The sequence below is a fragment of the Meles meles genome, chromosome 10 (assembly GCF_922984935.1).
Source record: "Meles meles chromosome 10, mMelMel3.1 paternal haplotype, whole genome shotgun sequence".
In the NCBI taxonomy this organism is placed as follows: domain Eukaryota; kingdom Metazoa; phylum Chordata; class Mammalia; order Carnivora; family Mustelidae; genus Meles; species Meles meles.
Window position 1 is genome coordinate 15,090,314 of NC_060075.1, and position 19,075 is coordinate 15,109,388.

Here is a 19,075-nt window from a genome sequence, read left to right on the forward strand (position 1 = left end):
AGAGAGCGAGAGCGAGCACACAGCCAAGGGGAGGGGCAGAGGGAGCAGACTGGTGAAGCAGACTGTCCGCTGAGCAGGGAGCCAGACAGGGGCTTGGTCCCAGCACCGCAGGATCATGACCTGAGCCAAAGGCAGGTGTTTAACTAATGGAGCCACCCAGGAGCCCCAAATGCATCCATTTTAAGTATGCAGTTGGATGAGCACTGACTTATGTATGGATGCAACTGCTCTCCTGATCAAGCTCTAGAACATTCCCATCAGTCCCAAAAGTTTCCTCATGCCCCTTTTGCAGGCAGTCTCTTCCCACCCATTTGCTGTCTGTCACTACAGATTAGTTTTATCTATTCTAGGACATCATATAAAGAGCATCTTAGGATATGAACTCTGCATGGGGCTGACTTCTTTCACTCAGAATGTTTCTTAGACCCGTCTATGTCGTTGCACGTACAGTAGTTCTTCCCTTTTCAATGCTGAGTCATACTTAATTTTAAGGCTGTACCATGGTTTGTTTTTATCTATTCACACTTAGTATTTTTGGTTGTTTTTTTTCTTCTTTTCTTTTTTTAAAAGATTTTATTTATTAGTTTGATAAAGACAGAGACAGTGAGAGAGGGAACACAACCAGGCGGAGTGGGAGAGGATGAAGCAGGCTTCCCGCCGAGCAGGGAGCCCAATGCAGAACTCGATCCCAGGACCCTGGGATCACGACCTGAGCCGCAGGCAGCCGCTTAATGACTGAATCACCCAGGCACCCCTTTTTGGTTGTTTTCACTTTTTGGTTATTAGAATAATGCTACTTGAATCATTTAAACGCAAGTCTTTGTGTGGGTGTAAGTTTTCATTTCTCTTGGTTAAGTACAAAAGAGCGGGATTGCTAGATCAAGTAGGTACTCTGTGTTTAACTTCGTAAGAAACTGCCCAACTGTTTTCCAAAGCGTTTGTGCCATATTATACTTTCACTAGTAATGTAAGATGATTTCATTTTTATAAAGATTTTATTTTAGGGGCGCCTGGGTGGCTCAGTGGGTTAAAACCCCTGCCTTCGGCTCAGGTCATGATCCCAGGTTTCTGGGATCGAGCCCCACATCAGATTCTCTGCTTAGCAGGGAGCCTGCTTCCTCCTCTCTCTCTGCCTTCCTCTCTGCCTACTTGTGATCTCTGTCTGTCAAATAAATAAATAAAATCTTAAAAAAAAAAGATTTTATTTTATTAAATCAAATTAATTTTAATTAAGTTTAATTTAACAAAATCAATTTAATTTTATAAAATTAAATTTAATAATTTAAATATTAATCAGTTATTTAAATTAATCCAATAATTAAATCAATTTTGATTAATTTAAGCTTAATTAATTTAATGAAATTAAATTGATTTTGTTAAATTAAATTTTATTAAATCTTATTTATTTGAGAGAGTGAGAGAAAGCACAAGTGTGTAGGCGGGGGGAGGGGCAGAGGAGGAGGGAGAGAGAATCCCATGCAGACTCCCCGCCGAGTGCAGAGCCTGATGTAGGGCCCAGTCCCAGCATCCTGAGATCACAGTCTGCCCTGAAACCAAGAATCAGATGCTTGGACACCCAGATGATTTACTTTGTAAAGAGCTCCCTCTGGCTGCAACTTGGCCCTGGGTCAATAAGGTGCATGAGTTGAAAATGACATTTCGGGGCACGTGAGTGACTCAGTGGGTCAAAGCCTGTGCCTTCCGCTCAGGTCATGATCCCAGAGTCCTGGGATCGGACCTTGGGCTCTCTGCTCAGCGGGGAACCTGCTTCCTTCTCTGTCTCTCTGCCTACTTGTGATCTCTGTCTGTCATATAAATAAAATAAAATCTTAAAAAAAAAAAGAAAGACAGTGACATTTCACACTTGATATAGAAAGATCCTTCAAGATATAGCTACCACATTCCAACCCATAATCACTGATGGCTGGTTTATTATCTGGCTGCCCTCGTCCTTCCCTTTACTCTGACTTTGATTTACAGATTAGATTAATTGCTGACTGCTCCTCTCATTGCCTCTTTGTTTCCTGGGTCTTATCAGAAGGGCAGGGAAGGATACAAGTTTTTAATCATGAGCAATTCCCATCCGAAAAGATTTTCTCTGTTCAGACCTGTTACAGTTCAGCCATGCATATTTGCTGTATTACTAGCCTAAGGAAAATAACAGGAGGGGCGCCTGGGTGGCTCAGTGGGTTAAAGCCTCTGCCTTCCGCTCAGGTCATGATCCCAGGATCCTGGGATCGAGCACCACATCAGGATCTCTGCTCAGCAGGGAGCCTGCTTCCCTTCCTCTCTATCTCTCTGCCTGCCTCTCTGCCTACTTGTGATCTCTGTCTCTCAAATAATAAATAAAATCTTTAAAAAAAAAAAGAGAAAATAACAGGACATCATTTTCTAGGACTAATTGTTGGTTCTTGTTTGTTTTCCTTTTTCTCTCTAAAGGCATGATTCAGACAAACGTAGCTTCCAAGACCCAAAAAGGTGTGGTCAGAAGGCCAAAATTTATGTCTTACAAGGATGTGGAGCAGATTAAAAGTGGGTTCAAGTAAGTGTTTGGAAACACTGCCTACCGGCAAGTCCTCAAGACAATCATCCACTGATCTCACCAACTTATTCGTCAGTCTGTGCACTTGAACTCTTCCTGCCTTCATTCCACAGTGGTTTCCTCTTGCATCATCTGCGCTCGTGAAGCCGTACAGGGGCCCCAGAGGGGTGGGTGAGCAGGAAATCCATCTCCCTGGGACTCATAGGGGACTTGGGGCAAACCTCCCATACCGGGGTCCCAGCTTCTTCCTCGTGAATGGCCTGGTCGATGGGGTGAGCCTCGGAAGTAGTCAAGTGCACAGTTAAAGGGGTTTTGTTTTGTTGTGGGTTCTTCTGTGTGTCTTTAGTGTAGCTGAGTGGATTTAACAAGGGGAGGCGGCAGAGAAAGAAATGGAAGAAGAGAGGAATGTGTTAGCTGCCTGAGGGAGGAGATTTGGACAATGATACATGAGATGAAAGGGGATTGTTTAAAGGATACTTTGCTTTGGGGGTTCAATGTTACTCTCCTCTGTCCGCTCTGGAAACTCAGTGAAATCTACATTGTTCCACCGTGGAGATGGACGCTCCCTGCCCCTGCCCCCGGGTAATAATGTGGTTAGGTAAAACAGATTTCAAGGCAGGTATAAAATCAAGCATTGCATTTTTGTAGTTGATTTATATAAATTTTTATCCAAACAAGGTACGTACATTGGATTTGGTAGATTTGTCTCTTAAACCTCTTAATCTATTACATCCCCTCACTTTTTTTTTTAAGAAATGGGGTGATTCGTCCATATAGAATTACCCAAATTCAAAATATATCAAATTGTATGCCCATGGGGGCATCTGATGAGTAATTTCTGCGAGTTGATGGTTAGATGTAGAGGCTTGATTAGACTCAGGCTCCATTTTTGGTCAAGAAAACTACAGACGTGGTACTTTGCTTCCTGCCACACTATAATAAGAAGTATGTAATGTCTAGTTGTCCTATTTTTAATGATGGAGATGAGCTGAGGGGTTCAGGTCGGTCCAGTGTGACCCCTCTGTTCCAGCATCTGATCTCTCAGTGGATCATTATTGTAGCTAATGCGGGGGTCATCGTTTCAATCCATTATTTCACGAGGGGTTACAAAACGGTGGTTTTCTAATCCGATTCTGTCAATTCTGCAGTTAATAGCTATGAATTGTCTATAAAAAAGACTTTTTCCTCCTGAATAACTATACCCCGAAATACAGCTTCTCCAGGAAAGACAGCAGAATTCTTCTCCCGTGCCTCAGCGTACCTCCCGTGCCTCAGCGTACCTCCCCCGGGGCCTCAGTCTTTATTGTTTCACATAGATGCTATAAGATATCTTACTGCTCACGTATTAGGTTCTCTGAAGGTTGGGCAGAAATCTAAAAAGGAATGAGTGCTTTGCATTTTAAATCAGTGGGAAAATAACATTAATTTATCAAATTATGAATAATGACTTTTTTTTGTTTTGAAGCATGATTACTAGTACATCTATACCAGGAATATGCAGGAATATAACCCAAAATAAAGTACAAAGAAAAAATTCTCTGGGAAACCCTTGCTTTGTGGCTGGAATTTTGGGACAGAACTTGGGCATATGAAACAGGGAACGAAGTGAATTCTTTCTCTTCTTGTAGCTATCAGCTGGCGCCGACCCCGTCAGACCCTTTACCCTCAGCCCTGCTTCCTCAGTGGGACTTTGGCTCTGGTGGCTATGAGGTACTTGGTTTTTACCTTTTGGTGTATAAATTGTTTAAAGGCGGGGGGCACGCATTTAGCTGTCAATGTGTGTATTTGTTTGGATGAAAGGACGGATGGTTTCTGTAAAACTCTGGTCAAGATTCAGTGGCATCCCAATGGGAACTGTTACCTTCCCAGAGAAGATCCACATGGTAACTGTGTTACCTTCCCAGAGAACAGCTGCCCTCCACAGGGTACCTCACCGCCCAGCCACACACCATCTCTTACCGCACATCCTTACAACAACCCTCTGACATGCATATTATCGTCTCCACTTCATGGATGGGAGCACTGGAAGTCCTTGTCTGTTAGGGGGAGTTCAAAGGCAGGCTTCTGTGGGACCCACACACTGCCTCACCTCACCACCTAACTTGGATGGGGCAGGACTCTTTCTAGATCACTTAGCTTGGGTGTCATGCTCCAGCTTTGGATGCAGGCCTCTCTAGCTTTAGGCAAGGAACTCATCGGGTCCTTCGAGTAAATCTGACACCTTCAGGGGGGTGTCCCTTTGCCTTTAAGCATAAAGCTAGCCCTAAGTCAGCCTGCACAGATGGGCCCCGGGCCAGCTAGTTCATTACTAAAATGAACCTCCAGATGTGGAGATCCTAAGCCAGCTTATCCCACCTGCTATCAGAGGCTTGGCAAGGACGCTCCATGGTGTAGGGGGTCACGTGTGTGGACATATATGCTTTCAATGTCTCCTGCTTCCCATTTTACATATTTTTTTTTTTTTTTCAAATTTTTTAGTTGTTAGAGATCGATAGTCGGTGTCCGGAATATGCCATGATAGGTGACTATTTTAAAGCTTCCATGAAAAATTTCAAGATTGAAAAGATAAAGAAGATCAAGAACACAAAGCTCTTGAATACTTTTGAAAGGTTGGTGGCCACCTTCTGGGGTTTTCTTTTCTTTTTTTTAAGGCAGAGTTTTGAAAGGATTAGTTAAGTGCTGTTTATAGGTTTAAAACCTATTCACTGGTTTATTTTACAGTCAAGAGTTTCTTCAGTGTCTGGTGGTTTTTTGTTGTAGACTCGAACTTCTCTCAGCTTCAGTGTTAGGACTCTCGGATTTAATGGATCTGTCATTTAAAGGCCCTCATAAATTTACTTTTGTGCACCTGGGGCAATTCATGTTAGAAGCTCTGTTCTGAAAATGGGTGGAATCCCATTTTAAGACGATTAGACTTTATTGGGATTAGTGTCATTAACCAGAGGGGGAGAGGAATGCTCTGGGTGTTAAGTCTCACATTTCCTCTATTAGGAAAAAAATGAAGATGAACAACAGAACGGAAAAAATCCTGTTTTATGCGATAAGCCGCGTCCATCTGGAGTCTATCTGTAAGAATAATTTTGACTGGCTCTTACATGGAACTGGTGAAGCCAAATATGGAAAAGGTTTGTGCTGGAATAGAGAAGCCTAACTAGTAGAGTCCTAACTTAGGCTCTGCTATGAGGTGGGAGCCATGATCATGTACTAAACCAGTGTGTGTGGGCTTTTGCATGCTTGGAGAATTAAGCTCATGGTAACCTTAACTGCCCAAATTATAGGGGTATGTTGATTTGGGACTTGATTGCCATAGCGTATCCTTGCTCCTGTCTTGGGTTTTTTGGGAGATAGAAGGATGGAAGCATCTCATACATGCTTGTGACCTCTTCTAACTGTTGGCTACATTGTCTACCTTTACTGCTCACTTTTACCAACGGCCTGACTTAAGTCCGACCCTACAAAGCCACTGCAAGTAGCCTGCCATTGCCACTGATGGGTTCTTTTTTTTTTTTAAAGATGTTATTTATTTGAGAAAGAGCGTGAGCAGAGGAGAGGGGCATAAGGAGAGAGAAAAGCAGGTTCCCAGTGAGCAGGGAGCCCCATGATGTGGGGCTCGATCCCAGGACCCTTGGATCATTGCCCGAGCTTAACTCAGACCCTTAACTGACTGAGCCCCCCCCCCCAACCCCCCTCTGCTCATTTTTAAATAAGACTGGTTTTTTTGGTGTTGGGTTGTACCGTCCATGTAATTCTCAAAACAAGCAAACACAACGAATCACTCATCTTAAGAGAACAATAAATAGTGTATCAAGTTTCAAAGTGGGCTCAACTCATACAAGGAAGATTAAATTCACGCACACTGCGGAAAGCAAGAAGCGAGTCAGTCAGCCGAAAAAAAAATTTTTTTTTAAAGATTTTATTTATTTGACAGAGATCACAAGTAGGCAGAGAGGCAGGCAGAGAGAGAGAGGAAGGGAAGCAGGCTCCCTGCTGAGCAGAGAGCCCGATGCGGGGCTCGATCCCAGGACCCCGGGATCATGACCCGAGCCGAAGACAGAGGCTTTAACCCACTGAGCCACCCAGGCGCCCCAGCCGAAAAATATTTTTGAGTGCTTTTTGTACACTAGATACGGGGTGGGGAGGCATAGCAGTAAACAAAGTAGACACGGCCCCCATCAAAATTACTTCACATAATTAATCAAATGATGGCAAATGTGCACCTGCTGTAGAGGGAGTGAACAGATTCTGTGGACACCTAGCCTGGCTGGAGAGTGGTTCCCAAGGGAAGGCACAGGAGGGATCATCTACACTGCAGAGTCCCTGTGGGGAGTGAGCGACAAGTGGTGTAAGACATGGTGCCGCAGGAAAGTGTTGGAACTTGACCCTGAGGGCATGGGAAGCTAATGAAGGAGCTTCAGGGGAATGACTTGATGAGAACTTCCTGTGTATTAAGTTTAAATGCATGGATAAAGGGGCACCTGGCTGGCTCAGTGGGAAGAGCATGCGACTCTTGATCTCAGGGTCGTGAGTTCAAGTCCCATGTTGGGTGCAGAGACTACTTAACTAAATAAACAAACTTAAAAAAAAGCCTCACTAAAAATATACTTAGAAGGGGCGCCTGGGTGGCTCAGTCGTTAAGCGGCTGCCTTCGGCTCAGGTCGTGACCCCAGGGTCCTGGGATCGAGCCCCGCATTGGGCTCTCCCCTTGGCGGAAAGCCTGCTTCTCTCTCTCCCACTCCCCTTGCTTGTGTCCCCTTTCTCTCTGTGTCTCTCTCTGTCAAATAAGTAAATAAAATCTTAAAAAAAAATGTACTTAGAAATGTTTGGAGAAAGCAGGATGACCACTTTGAGTGAAACAGGTCTCTCTTATGTTAGAACTCAAAGGAAAATTTATTGCAGAAAATGGAAATATGGTTCACATGTTCTTCAGTTTTGGCCCTATTTGGCTCTGATTGTGATGCATGGGCATGTAGTCTGTTTTTCCTATTTTGTACATGAAAGGGCACTGACACCCTCTAAAATACATCTTTTTTTTTTAAGATTTTATTTTTATTTATTTGACAGAGATCACAAGTAGGCAGAGAGGCAGAGAGAGAAGAGAACGAGGAAGGGAAGCAGGCTCCCTGCTGAGCAGAAAGCCCGATGTGGTGCTCGATCCCAGGACCCTGAGATCATGACCTGAGTCAAAGGCAGAGGCTTAACCCACTGAGCCACCCAGGTGCCCCTGAAATATATCTTGATAGTTGATAGTGTTACTTACTATTGCTTTTCCTTTAACTTAATAAAAGAGGAGAGTTCCTAATAGCCAAGAAAACACAGGCAGAGATGGAGTCCGCAGTTCTCACCGATGGGCAAGGTGTCTGTCCGGGAACTGTGCCCCCTTTCCCATGCCATCCTCCCTTGAGAAGGTGGTGATCCTCCTACTCGGCCTGTCTCCTGTTACCCGGAGTTAGGATGTGTTTTTGTTTTGTTTGTATTTATTTTTCATACCAACTTGCCACTTCCATCACCCATGGTGGTACCAGTCCCGGCTAGTTAGGCGGGTATGAACCGTGGCGCCCATAGTCTTAAAAAAAGTTCAGGCAGTTGTCCTAAGAGAGGCCAAGGAGTGGACCTCAGACATACTGCTCCCCGCCGAGGGAAAACAGAGTCCCCCTTTTGCACCCATGAAACCTCTCCCTAGGCTGTTCTCTGCCTGATTTTGCATGTGACTCTCTTAAGAAGAGTATCTGGAGAGTAAAATGTGCCTGGAAAGACAGGAGGGCTCTGGGCTACTTTTGATAAATTGGAGGCGGGAAGAGGGCGTGTGATGGGAGATGGCGGATGGGAGGGGAAGACAGGTCAGGAGGAGAGCTGGTAAGAGCGGGGAAGCGGAGCCGACCTGCTGAGCAGAGTCTGCACTGAGAAGGACAATAGTTAGGGAAACGCCACTCAACCTCCCAGTCAGAGGAGACGATGAAAACCCCGATTTGGATAGTAAGTGGAAGCAAGTGAAATTCGAAACAGAAGCACATGTTTGGGGGTGGAGCTATGCAAACAAGGACCAGTCCTGGTTACAGACTAGATTCAAGAGACCCAATGGGGGGCATATAAGAACATATTTGGGATCCAGGGTGCCGCAGATATGGAGAGTTATAAAAATCTGCCAAGATTCTGCAACCCAGGGTCTGCCCAGTGGTTGGAAAGAAAGAAACCAAAAATGTTATTTTTGATAATACGAGTGTCTACGTAGAAAACCCGAAGGAATCTACGGAGAATTGGAATGGTGGTATTCTAGCCCCGAAATGGGACACATGAGTTCCCCAGCCACTGGACTCCTGCCCGTCATCCCTGACAGGCCCAGCGAGCTAGAGCCTGGATGCCTGAGTAACCTAGTTAGAGCCAACTTGACCCTTTTGGATTCCCAGCCTAGAACAAGGTCCCTTTCCCTGGTCTCATTCAGAGTTCTTTTCTAGTTAACAAAACCCACTTTCTGCAGTGCGTATCCAGATGGCTATTTTGGTCATCAAAAGCTATGATTCTTTCTTTCTCCTTAAAGATTCCCTCCAGTGGTTCTTATTCTCTCTGAGGCAAAGAATATGTCTGGCTAAAATAAAAGACAGTGATATATAAAGAATTATAAAAAGAAAAAAAAAACATAATATTATCCCATTAAGTCAATTATACTAAGTAAACGAAAAAAAAATGAATAAGGTAGATTATAGGAAGATAGCATATTGTGAAGTCTAGGCAAAAACCAAACCAAACCAGAACAGTTGGGAGAAGAGTGTTTATGAAGGCTGGAAATTGACAAAGGCCAGGAGGGCTGTAGACCGCACAGGGCATTTACGGTCTGGGGGGAATGAGAAAGGAGAAGGCTGGAGCTGGAGGTCAAGATCCAGTCCTGACACACCTTGCAAGCCATGCGAAGGGGAGGGAATTAATCCAGAGGGCAATCACAAACCACCATACCAGGACTGGGGCTGCACGTAAGAAAGGATAGGCAGGACCAAGCCTATAGGAGGAGAGAGTAGGTAGGGAGGTCATTTCCAGAGTCCAGGCCATGGGGTGCCTGAATGGCTCAGCTGGTTAAGCAACTGACTCTTGGTGGAGGTCAGCTCAGCTCCTCCTGATCTCAGGGTTCTGAGGTCGAAGTCCACCTCGGGCTCTGCGCTCAGTGGACAGTCTGCATAAGACTCTGTCCTTCTCCCTCTGCCCACCACTCCCCAAATAAATAAATAAATCTTAAAAAAAAAAAAAAAGAGTTCAGGCCAGAAATGAGGGTGGCCTAGATCCAAGTAGAAGGATGAAGGGATGAAGAGGATATTGGGGTTCAGGGAATCTATCACTCATAAGAGGTATTTACAATAAAACAGAGTCCAGGTTTTAGGAGAGTGGGCTATAAGGTTGGCTCTTCAGGTTGGCTCATGTAAGCAAATATGGCTTCTAGATTATATAAAAGTGATTTTTAAAATCACCTGATGATCGATTTTAAATATCAGTTCTTTAGGGTAATAGTTACTCTTTTTTGAATGGGAAATGATAAAGATACCCTCCAAAGGCCTTAGAGTAACTGTATAAATGTAACTGTGTATGTATTTTGTCATTGGCTTCACTTGTCTTTCATTTGGTTACCACTGATAAGCAAAAATAGCTGAATAGGGGTGCCTGGCTGCCTCAGGCAGTAGAGCGTGCAACTCCTAATCTGTGGGGGCCGTGAGTTCAAGCCCCATATTAGGCATGGAACTTACTTAAAAAAAAATAGCTGGGGCACCTGGGTGGCTCAGTCTGTTAAGTGTCCCAACCCTAGACTTCAACTAACTCAGGGTCATGAGATCAAGTCCCAGGTTGGGGTCTCTCTGGGTGTGGAGCCTGCTTGAGGTTCTCTCTCTTCCCCCCACCATCCCCTGCTTATGTGTGCTCTCTCTCCTCTCTAAAATAAATAAATCTTGAAAAAAAATAGCTAAGTAATCAAATCAGTACTGAGACTTAATTAGAAGATAGAAAAAACTAATTTAACAAATACAAAAGTAACTCAGTGCCGTTAAAATGTGTACAACTATCTCTGAATGTTGCAAATAGGTTTTATGGCTTTATCGAGCAATAAAAATGCACACTAAAAAATATGAATGGAATTTTTGTCTATTGACTTTATTCCATTTGCTTTAAGTCAAATACATTTTTACCAGTAACTCCATACTGTTTATTCGACACTTTTTACATGTGTAAGTGGAGTTCACTTGTCTGGAAAGATTCGCTTTCTGAAAGACAACTTGGAATTGGAAAGAGTGAACAACTGTGTTATGAGTAGCCTACGTTGTTTTCTTAAAATTCCTGTATTGAAGATTGTGTATGTTTTTTCTTGGGAGCTTCTCGGAAACATTTAGTCTTATTTCAAAACAGTGGGTTTTTTTTTTTTTTTTTTCCCTCCTCAGCCCAGCAAGTGTGGAGTGGGAGTAAAGAGATGCTAGAGGCAGGCAGCAAGAAGGAAATTAGCAGTTTTAGGTGGAGAACAAGAGGGGGGATGATCTGCAAGACACAAGCGTAACTTAACATTTTTCTTTTGTGCTGTGCATAGACCATCAGCATAGGAGTAAATGGCTCCATCCGCCTTAGTAACTCAACAGGGCGTCCCTATAATGTAACACCATGTATCAGAATTAATATCTACATCTGACGCATCAGGACAAGAAAGGGCAAAATGACTTGTTCTACTTTTTACATCAGAGAAATGTATGTGTGTTAGAAAGATTTCCTTAAAAAACAGCTTAAGTTGTTTAGAAGTTCTAGAAACCGACATGGGAGGAATGGCTCTTTGCAGACACCAAGAAATGACTTGTGACTAGACTATGATGCACAGAGCCGGGTAGTGTGATACAGAGTTTGTGGAGGGTGTCCATCAAAAGAGAGAGAATAAAAATACAGTACAGGGGCTCCTGGGTGGTTCAGTTGGTGAAGTGTCTGACTTCAGCTCAGGCCGTGATCTTGAGGTTCCAGGATCAAGCCCTGAGTCAGGCTCCCTGCGCAGTGGGAAGTCAGCTTCTACCTCTCCCTCGCTTTCTGCCCCTCGCCCCCACTTGTGCATTCTCTCTCTTTTTTAAAAGATTTTATTTATTTATTTGACAGACAGAGATCACGAGTAGGCAGAGAGGCAGGCAGAGAGAGAGGAGGAAGCAGGCTCCCTGCTGAGCAGAGAGCCTGATGCGGGGCTCGATCCCAAGACCCTGGGATCATGACCTGAGCCGAAGGCAGAGGCTTAACCCCCTGAGCCACCCAGGTGCCCCAATAAATAAAATCTTTAATAACAGTAAAATAAAGGAGGCTCATCCTCTGTACTCAGGGGGTAGCAGAGTGGTATGGAATATATCTGTAGTAGGTCGTCTGGGAAAACAGGAGCTGGAACTGGCTGGCAAGGAGGGTTGTTGGCAGTAACAGAGGTAGAGGGGGTGGCCTGATAGAGTTGTGGTGGGATGATGATTGTCGTTTATGTCCTTGGTCATTTTCCAATTGTCTACTGGCCTACTTTGTAAGATTAGAAAAAGGTCCATATGGTCACTGTCTTTGAAATATAAGCTTGTTTTGGTCACACATCAGTAAAAAAAAAAAAGACAAAAGTACAACAGGAGAAAAAGATGTAGACAAGCTGTTCCAAGAAAGAGCATATGAAGTATGCCAATAAGCCTATGAGAAGATGCTTCATGTCACTAGTATTAAGGGAAAGGCATATTATTTTTTTTAAAGATTTTATTTATTTATTTGACAGAGAGCACAAGTAGGCAGAGCAGCAGGCAGAGGGAGAAGCAGGCTCCCCAGGGAGCAGGGACCCCTATGGGTGGCTCGATCCCAGGACCCTGGGATCATGATCTGAGCTGAAGGCAGCTGCTTAACCGACTGAGCCATCCAGATGCCCTCAAATAAATAAATCTCAGAGAGAGAGAGAGAAGCATCTGGCAATGACAAAAATTAAAATAGGAAATTTCAATTTGTTAAGAGATCATTGTTGATCTGCTGAGTACAGAAACCTCAGTGATGCAGGGGCACGTGGTTGGCTCAGGCCGTGAAGCCTCAGTCTCTTGATTTAAGCTCAGGTCATGATCTCGGGGCCCTGCCTGGGCTCAGCGCTGAGAGTGGAGTCCTGCTTGGGATGCTCACCCTTCTGCCCCTCCCCTTGCTGCACACACGCATGTGCGTGCGCTCTCTTCCTCTCTCTCCCTCTCAAATAAACAAACACAATGTAAAAAAAAGAGAGACCTCAGTGATACAGAGGTTGTTCTAAGGCTGTGGACGGTAGATCAACTCTTTTGGAAAGGTCTGCAGGGTCCATTGCTTGCCCGTGCTATGCTTCCCTCTTTCACATTCTCTGAGACCTTCCCATCAGTAGTAAATGACCTTTGTTCCTTAAAATGCCCACAACAGAAAACGGTCTCTGCTGAAGGATCTTTGGTTCAACAAGTTCCCAAATCAGCTCACCCTGCATGATTTGCACGAGTTGGGCTGCTCACACCATCCCTGGGAGCCGCTGCACAGTGGCGTTTCTGTTATTTCAGTAGGGTTCTATAGTGGATTCAGATTTACTTGCATCATAAACATTTTTTCGGTACAAAGGAAAGTTGATGAGTATCAACACGGTGCTGCGGGCACGTGCTTAGGGAACGCCCATCATCTGATGTTATGTAAATAATCTTACAAACTACATGCCTTCTTTCGTAATAATTCTTTACCCTTTCTCTTTTTCTGATGGTTTCTAGGCATTTACTTCACAAAAGATGCCATCCATGCCCATAAAAATTGCCAGTGTGATACCAAAAACATCGTTATGCTTGTAGCTCGAGTCCTGGTTGGAGATTTTACTCAAGGAGAGATGGGAAGCGTTAGCCCTCCCCCACCGCCGTATGACAGCTACGTGGATATAAGGTTGAATCCCTCCGTTTTTGTTATCTTCGAGAAAGATCAGATTTACCCAGAATATGTGATTGAATATACTGAACTAGACAAAGCCTGTGTGATTAGTTAGGAGTGATGAATACAAGTGTCATAAAGGAGGGCATCACCCTTCTGTTCACTTACAGAGCCAGATTGCCCCAGATCATAACATTTTTACATTTCTCATCTAGTTATCAAACGCCTTAGATCGTGGTTCCCAAACTTTGCTCCACATTCGAATCGTCTGGGAAGCTTTTTGACAAGTCCAGTGTTCAGATCGTACCCCATGCCAACTAAATCACTGTTTCTGGTGTGAGAGCTTGGGCAGTGGTATTTTTTAAAATCCCAAGGATTTGAATATGTCCTAGAGTTTGGGAACCACTGTCTTAGGGTATAACTGGGAAAGACGGATTTCTAAAACGTCTGTAACAGGTTACTCTCCCAGCTCCTCTTCGTTTACTGTAGGACATGGTTTGGTTTTGGTTACATTGAAAGAAAAGTAATTTGGGCAATTTGAGAGAAATCTAAAAATGCCTGTGGAAGTAAGGACATAAGACCGCACTGCCTTGGATAGAAGATTAAGGAAAGTTGTGGGGGGAATTTTTAGGAAAATCCAGGGGTGGGGTTGGGGGGGGAGGTCATTTAAATGCCATCACGGATGTACCTGTACTATACCTTTGTGGTAAAACCGAGTTGGGGCACACATTTCTTTATCTCTACGTTCATTTAGGGGCTCCATCCACGCTGGTTCTCTGGAATACAATGAAAAGAGCCGCAAAGTGGGGCTCAGAGAGAAGCAGCCAGCTGGAGTTAATTGCCCGTTCAGGTTCTTTATATAATTGTAGCAGAGTAGACATTTATATTCTAGTATATGATTATAGAGAAGGTTTTCAGGTTGGACTTTGATGAAATGTCTGTATTGTGGGGGGTCTGAGTTGCAGTAACCAGGCTCACAGTAGCATGACTGATAAACCTGAGTGCTCTTGTAGTCGTTCGCTGTAGTGGGTGAGGCTCACCGTGGAATTAGGAGCCAGGCCATCCCTACTGAAGGATAGGCCCCTTAAGGAGGCGAGATTTGTTTCCCGGTGAGCACGGAATCCGAACAAAGAGAACATTGCCTCAAACAGGTCTTACACCTGTAAGGGGCTTCTTTTTTACTAAATATCACGGATTGTATGGAATTGAAGTACAATCAGTTTTTAAAGCAGTTGAGGTTCCTGGACCAAGATTTCTTTCCTTCTTAGGAAACAGATTTTTCCTTTCAGTTTTTCTTTGCCACGTTCTGTACCATTCACCGAAATTTCATGTTACTTCTTCTGCCAGCAGACATGTTATAAGAGTTAATCAGCATTAGAGGTGATTTTATATTAGTCAGATAGTAGATCAGTACAGTCTGTACTGTAGATTGTACAATCAGTACAGTCTACAATGTGGTATGTCCACAGCCCCTTGGTTTAAAGGACTCCACAAGTAACAAAGGCATAGAGATTTTTTAGGGCAGGATTATTTTCTGGGAGGCTTGTCACAAATAGGTACTCTCATTTGCCTTTTTATTTTATTTTATTTTTTTAATGGTACTTCTGTTTTGGAGTTTTCATTTCCTGATCTTGGTTCTCACGTTTTCAGAGATGCAAATTGTCCAACTCTGATCACGCATTAGACATCTCTGGTTGGATGTTTCACAGACACCTGTAAAGCAACATGTCCCAAATGGAATTCTCAATCTGCCTCCTTTAAACGAATCACCTTCTCCCCGAGTGTTCTGTACCAGAAGTCATCCTTGACTTCTTCCTCTCCTTCTCCCAAGCTGTTCCTCAATCTAATTTTCCCTCTTAAATATTTCATTGTCCCCTTCTGAGTTCTTTACTTAGCAGTAAGAATGGTCATATTTTAACATTTTTTACATAGTAATCTTTAAAAACACAAATCTGACCATGCCTCTAGAATAAAGATCAAAATCATTATTATGATTACTATGGCCCCACACGATTTCTATGTTCCTTGTCCTCTGTCATTTATTTTCTTCTACCTAAGCCACTCTGGCTTACTTTTAGTTCTTAGGTACACCTTTTCCCCTAGCTCAGTGGTTCTCAATGAACATGCCTGCCATTTTTTTTTTTTCTTACACATACATGGTAACATCTACTTTATTATCCTCAAAGTGCAATCCAGTGGTAATATACTCTACCTACACATAATTTCAGATATAAATTTAAAATTAATTAAAATTAGCATTATGATAAAAGGGAAATAAAAGGTACATTACTTGGGCACGACTGTATTAGAAGACTTAAGTAATCAGACGTGTACATCTACTCATAATGGGCAAATTTACAAGAAGGTAGAAGATCAAAATTGACTTTATACAAAGTATGGGAAAATGAAAAAGCAGGAATAGGATGGACCTTAGGGAAAAAACTAGTGATGCATAACTTATTTGCATATGATAGTATTTATAAGAGATATATCGAACTAGCCTTCATTGAAATAAAGATCCTATGCAAGGAAATCTACAAACTGTCGACATGGAGAAAATGAGGAAATAGTCTATTTTTTGCAGACGAGCCGTAGGTCATACAAGAATGTCTAGCGAGACATTCAAAATTCGTGTAGGGTGCAGAATGATTTCTTATTGTGAGGAACTGTCCAGTATATTTCAAGATGTTTGGCATACCTGGCTCTCCCGTACTGAGTGCCGTTAGCACCCTCTCCTCCCCCCCAGGTATAGGGCTAACATAGCCCCTATCAGATCTGTTCACCCTTTCCAGGGCAGTCACATTTTGTCACATCCCGTTTGTTGGCCCGAGAGGACTCCGAGGTCATAGTCTCCTTACACACGTGAATGTCTTTAAAAACTCATTTAACACCCCAGCTGTGTTATGATGGAGACACAAAAGGAAAGAAATGTGTAACTAAAATACAAGGAGTTTCTGTATGTAAATGCTCAGGCATGATTATGCTATCTATGCGACATCAGGAAATAGATATCTACTCCTACTTACAGTGAATAGCTTTGAATTTCAGAGTCGTTTGGAGGCTACTTCTGATAAAGAAGTACAGGAAAATGACAGATGAGAGGTGCGGGCGACTCTGGGATGAAAATCAGTGTTAGGGCGAGTCATAACAGACCACATACCTTCTCTGTATGTGATTAGGGAAAGAGCGCAGTTACCTTCATGGTATAAGGATAACAGATTGTCTACGAGGGAGAAATGAACGATGCTCCCTCTGGCAAGCTGTAGGTCCTACATAAATGTCCGGCGGGACATTAAAGAGGCGAATAGGGTACAGAATAAGTCTTTGTTGTGTGGGACTAACCCATCCACTGCAGGACATCCGTTCTCCCTGGCTGCATCCACTCAGTGGCCAGTAATCGTGCCCACCGGTTATGAAGCCAACAACGCATCCATTTCCAAAATACTACAGTGAGAACCACTGACTTAGTTAATGTCTAGAATCCTCAGATGTGCTCACTTTACCTCCGTAAGGGGTCTTTCTGTGGAGTAGTAGATGAGATGCTTGCTTTCCCGCCCCCGGTTTTTAAAAGACTGTGTGCCTGCCTTTGTTCATGTTTAGCATCTGTCCAACCTGTGGTTGCTTTCTGCTTTAGAATGTAAGCTCCTTGAGGGCTGAATCAACCCGTTAACCCTTTGCGTTCACTGTTCCATACCTGATACTTGGCTGTGTGTTTGACACATGGATCCCTTGGATACATTGTGTTGACTAAAGTAAGCTCAGATGTTTACATTCCAGTCCTTGATTTGTATTTTTTCTTCAAGTGTAATTTGAGACTATCAATAAAGAGAAACATTAACTTTGCCCTGCTGTCTGGATGGACTGTATTTATTTCTAGGTATCTCTGAAAAGGAAATCAGCAGCAGACACTAATTTATTCAGTGGGGGCTAGAGGATGTGTTTGCCCCTTCTGGCTTTTTCATTCCAGGAGTTGATGACCAGAAAGCTGTCAGTAAGAAGCAGGGTGGTAGTGATGGAAAACCCCTGGTTGATCAGCCTATCTTCTGTCTTGGGGCTTGGAGAAGGGGAGGCTGGAAGCTGTGAATATGCCTTTCTTCCTTTGGTCCCAGGAGTGGGAACAAGGCCTGGCTGAAGCACAAAAGTTAAAAATACCCTATCAGTCCTTCCTTCAAAAGCCCTTCTCTGTGCATTCGTTTTGAATCACAGAGCTTTGGATGGAAAGAAAGAGGAAGATCCCTAGATGGCAGCATAACTTTGATTCAAGTGAAGGTAAAACCCATTGGATTTGGATCTCACATTTCCTACATCTGCTTTTTCCACACACATGCAGCCCCTCTGGTCTTCGATTCCTTCCTTACCTACCCTGAGGCCATTCCGTACCTGACCACTCCTTCAATTAATAACTTTCAATCACCCAGAACCCTTGACCTTATGTCTCATCCGTTTGGCAAACCTAGCAGAGGATTCATCAAATTCTCTTTCTATAAATGAGTACTTTTATTTTTATTTATTTATTTTTAAACATTGAGTACTTTCGGAGAGAATTAGCAGTTTGGATTAATACCGCTGCGCATGCCTAGTACTCATATTTGGCAAAGCCCCCTGCCTGCCCACTTGTCCTCCCCGTCCACATTGCCCCATCCCCACAAGACAGCTGTGTCAAACCTCCACCAGCCTCCTCACCGGTTCCCCCTTAACAACACCACAAATGGCCATTGGATCTTTTTTACTTCATCTTAAGCCTACAAACTTGTCCTTTTATATACTTACCCTTACTTCTTTTCCTCTTGTCTAAATGGAAGAGGTATTTCTCCTGAGGTTCATTCTTCCAGCGTCCCGTCCTCTCCCAGTTGCCTTATGAAAATCTCCCACTGAATTCTCTCTCTTCTCAGCCAGATTTTCAACTTTCCCTTCTTACTGGCTTTGTTCACTTGGCATATAACTGTGCTTGCCTCTCCTGTAATAAAACACCGCTCTCAATCTTACATCTTCCTTTAATCATCATTTTATCACTACCTTACCTTTTCAGGTAACTTATTTTAAAGATTTCCTTTATTTCACAGATACAGATCACAAGTAGGCAGAGAGGCAGGCAGAGAGAGAGGAGAAGCAGGCTCCCTGCTGAGCAGAGAGCCCAGTCTGGGGCTCCATCCCAAGACCCTGGAATCATGACCTGAGCCGAAGGCAGAGGCTTTAATCCACTGAGCCACCCAGGTGCCCCCAGATAACTTATTTTAAAAAGCTGGACTTCTCTATTCTTTTTTGCTCTTAGCTTACAGAAATCTGCCTTTTCTCATTATTCCTCCAAAATAAACTTGCCTAATTTATCAGCACCCTTGTAGGGCAACTTCCCATAGCATTTTATAATGCTGACCATCTTTACCTTGAAACTTTCTCCCCTGTCCATGAATGACTGATTTTTCTATACCCTCTTTTTATCGGTTTATGTCTTGGGCTGGCTTCCCTTAGAAGCAAACAGAAAAGGATCGAATGCAGTTTATTTGGGAGGTGGTCCCAGGAAACACTGGTGGAGAAGTGGGGAGGAGACAGGGAAAGGAAGGCAACGGAGAGCTTGTTAATGAGAGGGTTATAGCTGTAGGCAACTGGGGCTCGATGCCACTGAAGGACCTCTGGGAGACTATGAACAACCTTGAAGTT

At 43.5% G+C, this 19,075-nt stretch overlaps 1 protein-coding gene across 1 annotated transcript in view; it reads left to right on the forward strand.

Annotated features, from left to right (window-relative positions):
* ZC3HAV1 (zinc finger CCCH-type containing, antiviral 1) overlaps nt 1-17,280 on the forward strand; it is a 59,424-nt gene extending 42,144 nt beyond the window's left edge. Inside the window, exons 9-13 of the mRNA XM_046020404.1 lie at nt 2,440-2,542; nt 4,171-4,252; nt 5,021-5,151; nt 5,534-5,667; nt 13,267-17,280. Coding sequence (XP_045876360.1) covers nt 2,440-2,542; nt 4,171-4,252; nt 5,021-5,151; nt 5,534-5,667; nt 13,267-13,532 — 716 coding nt within the window. The 3' untranslated portion in view covers nt 13,533-17,280. The remainder of the gene's footprint in view (nt 1-2,439; nt 2,543-4,170; nt 4,253-5,020; nt 5,152-5,533; nt 5,668-13,266) is intronic.
* Nucleotides 17,281-19,075: the final 1,795 nt, after the last annotated feature.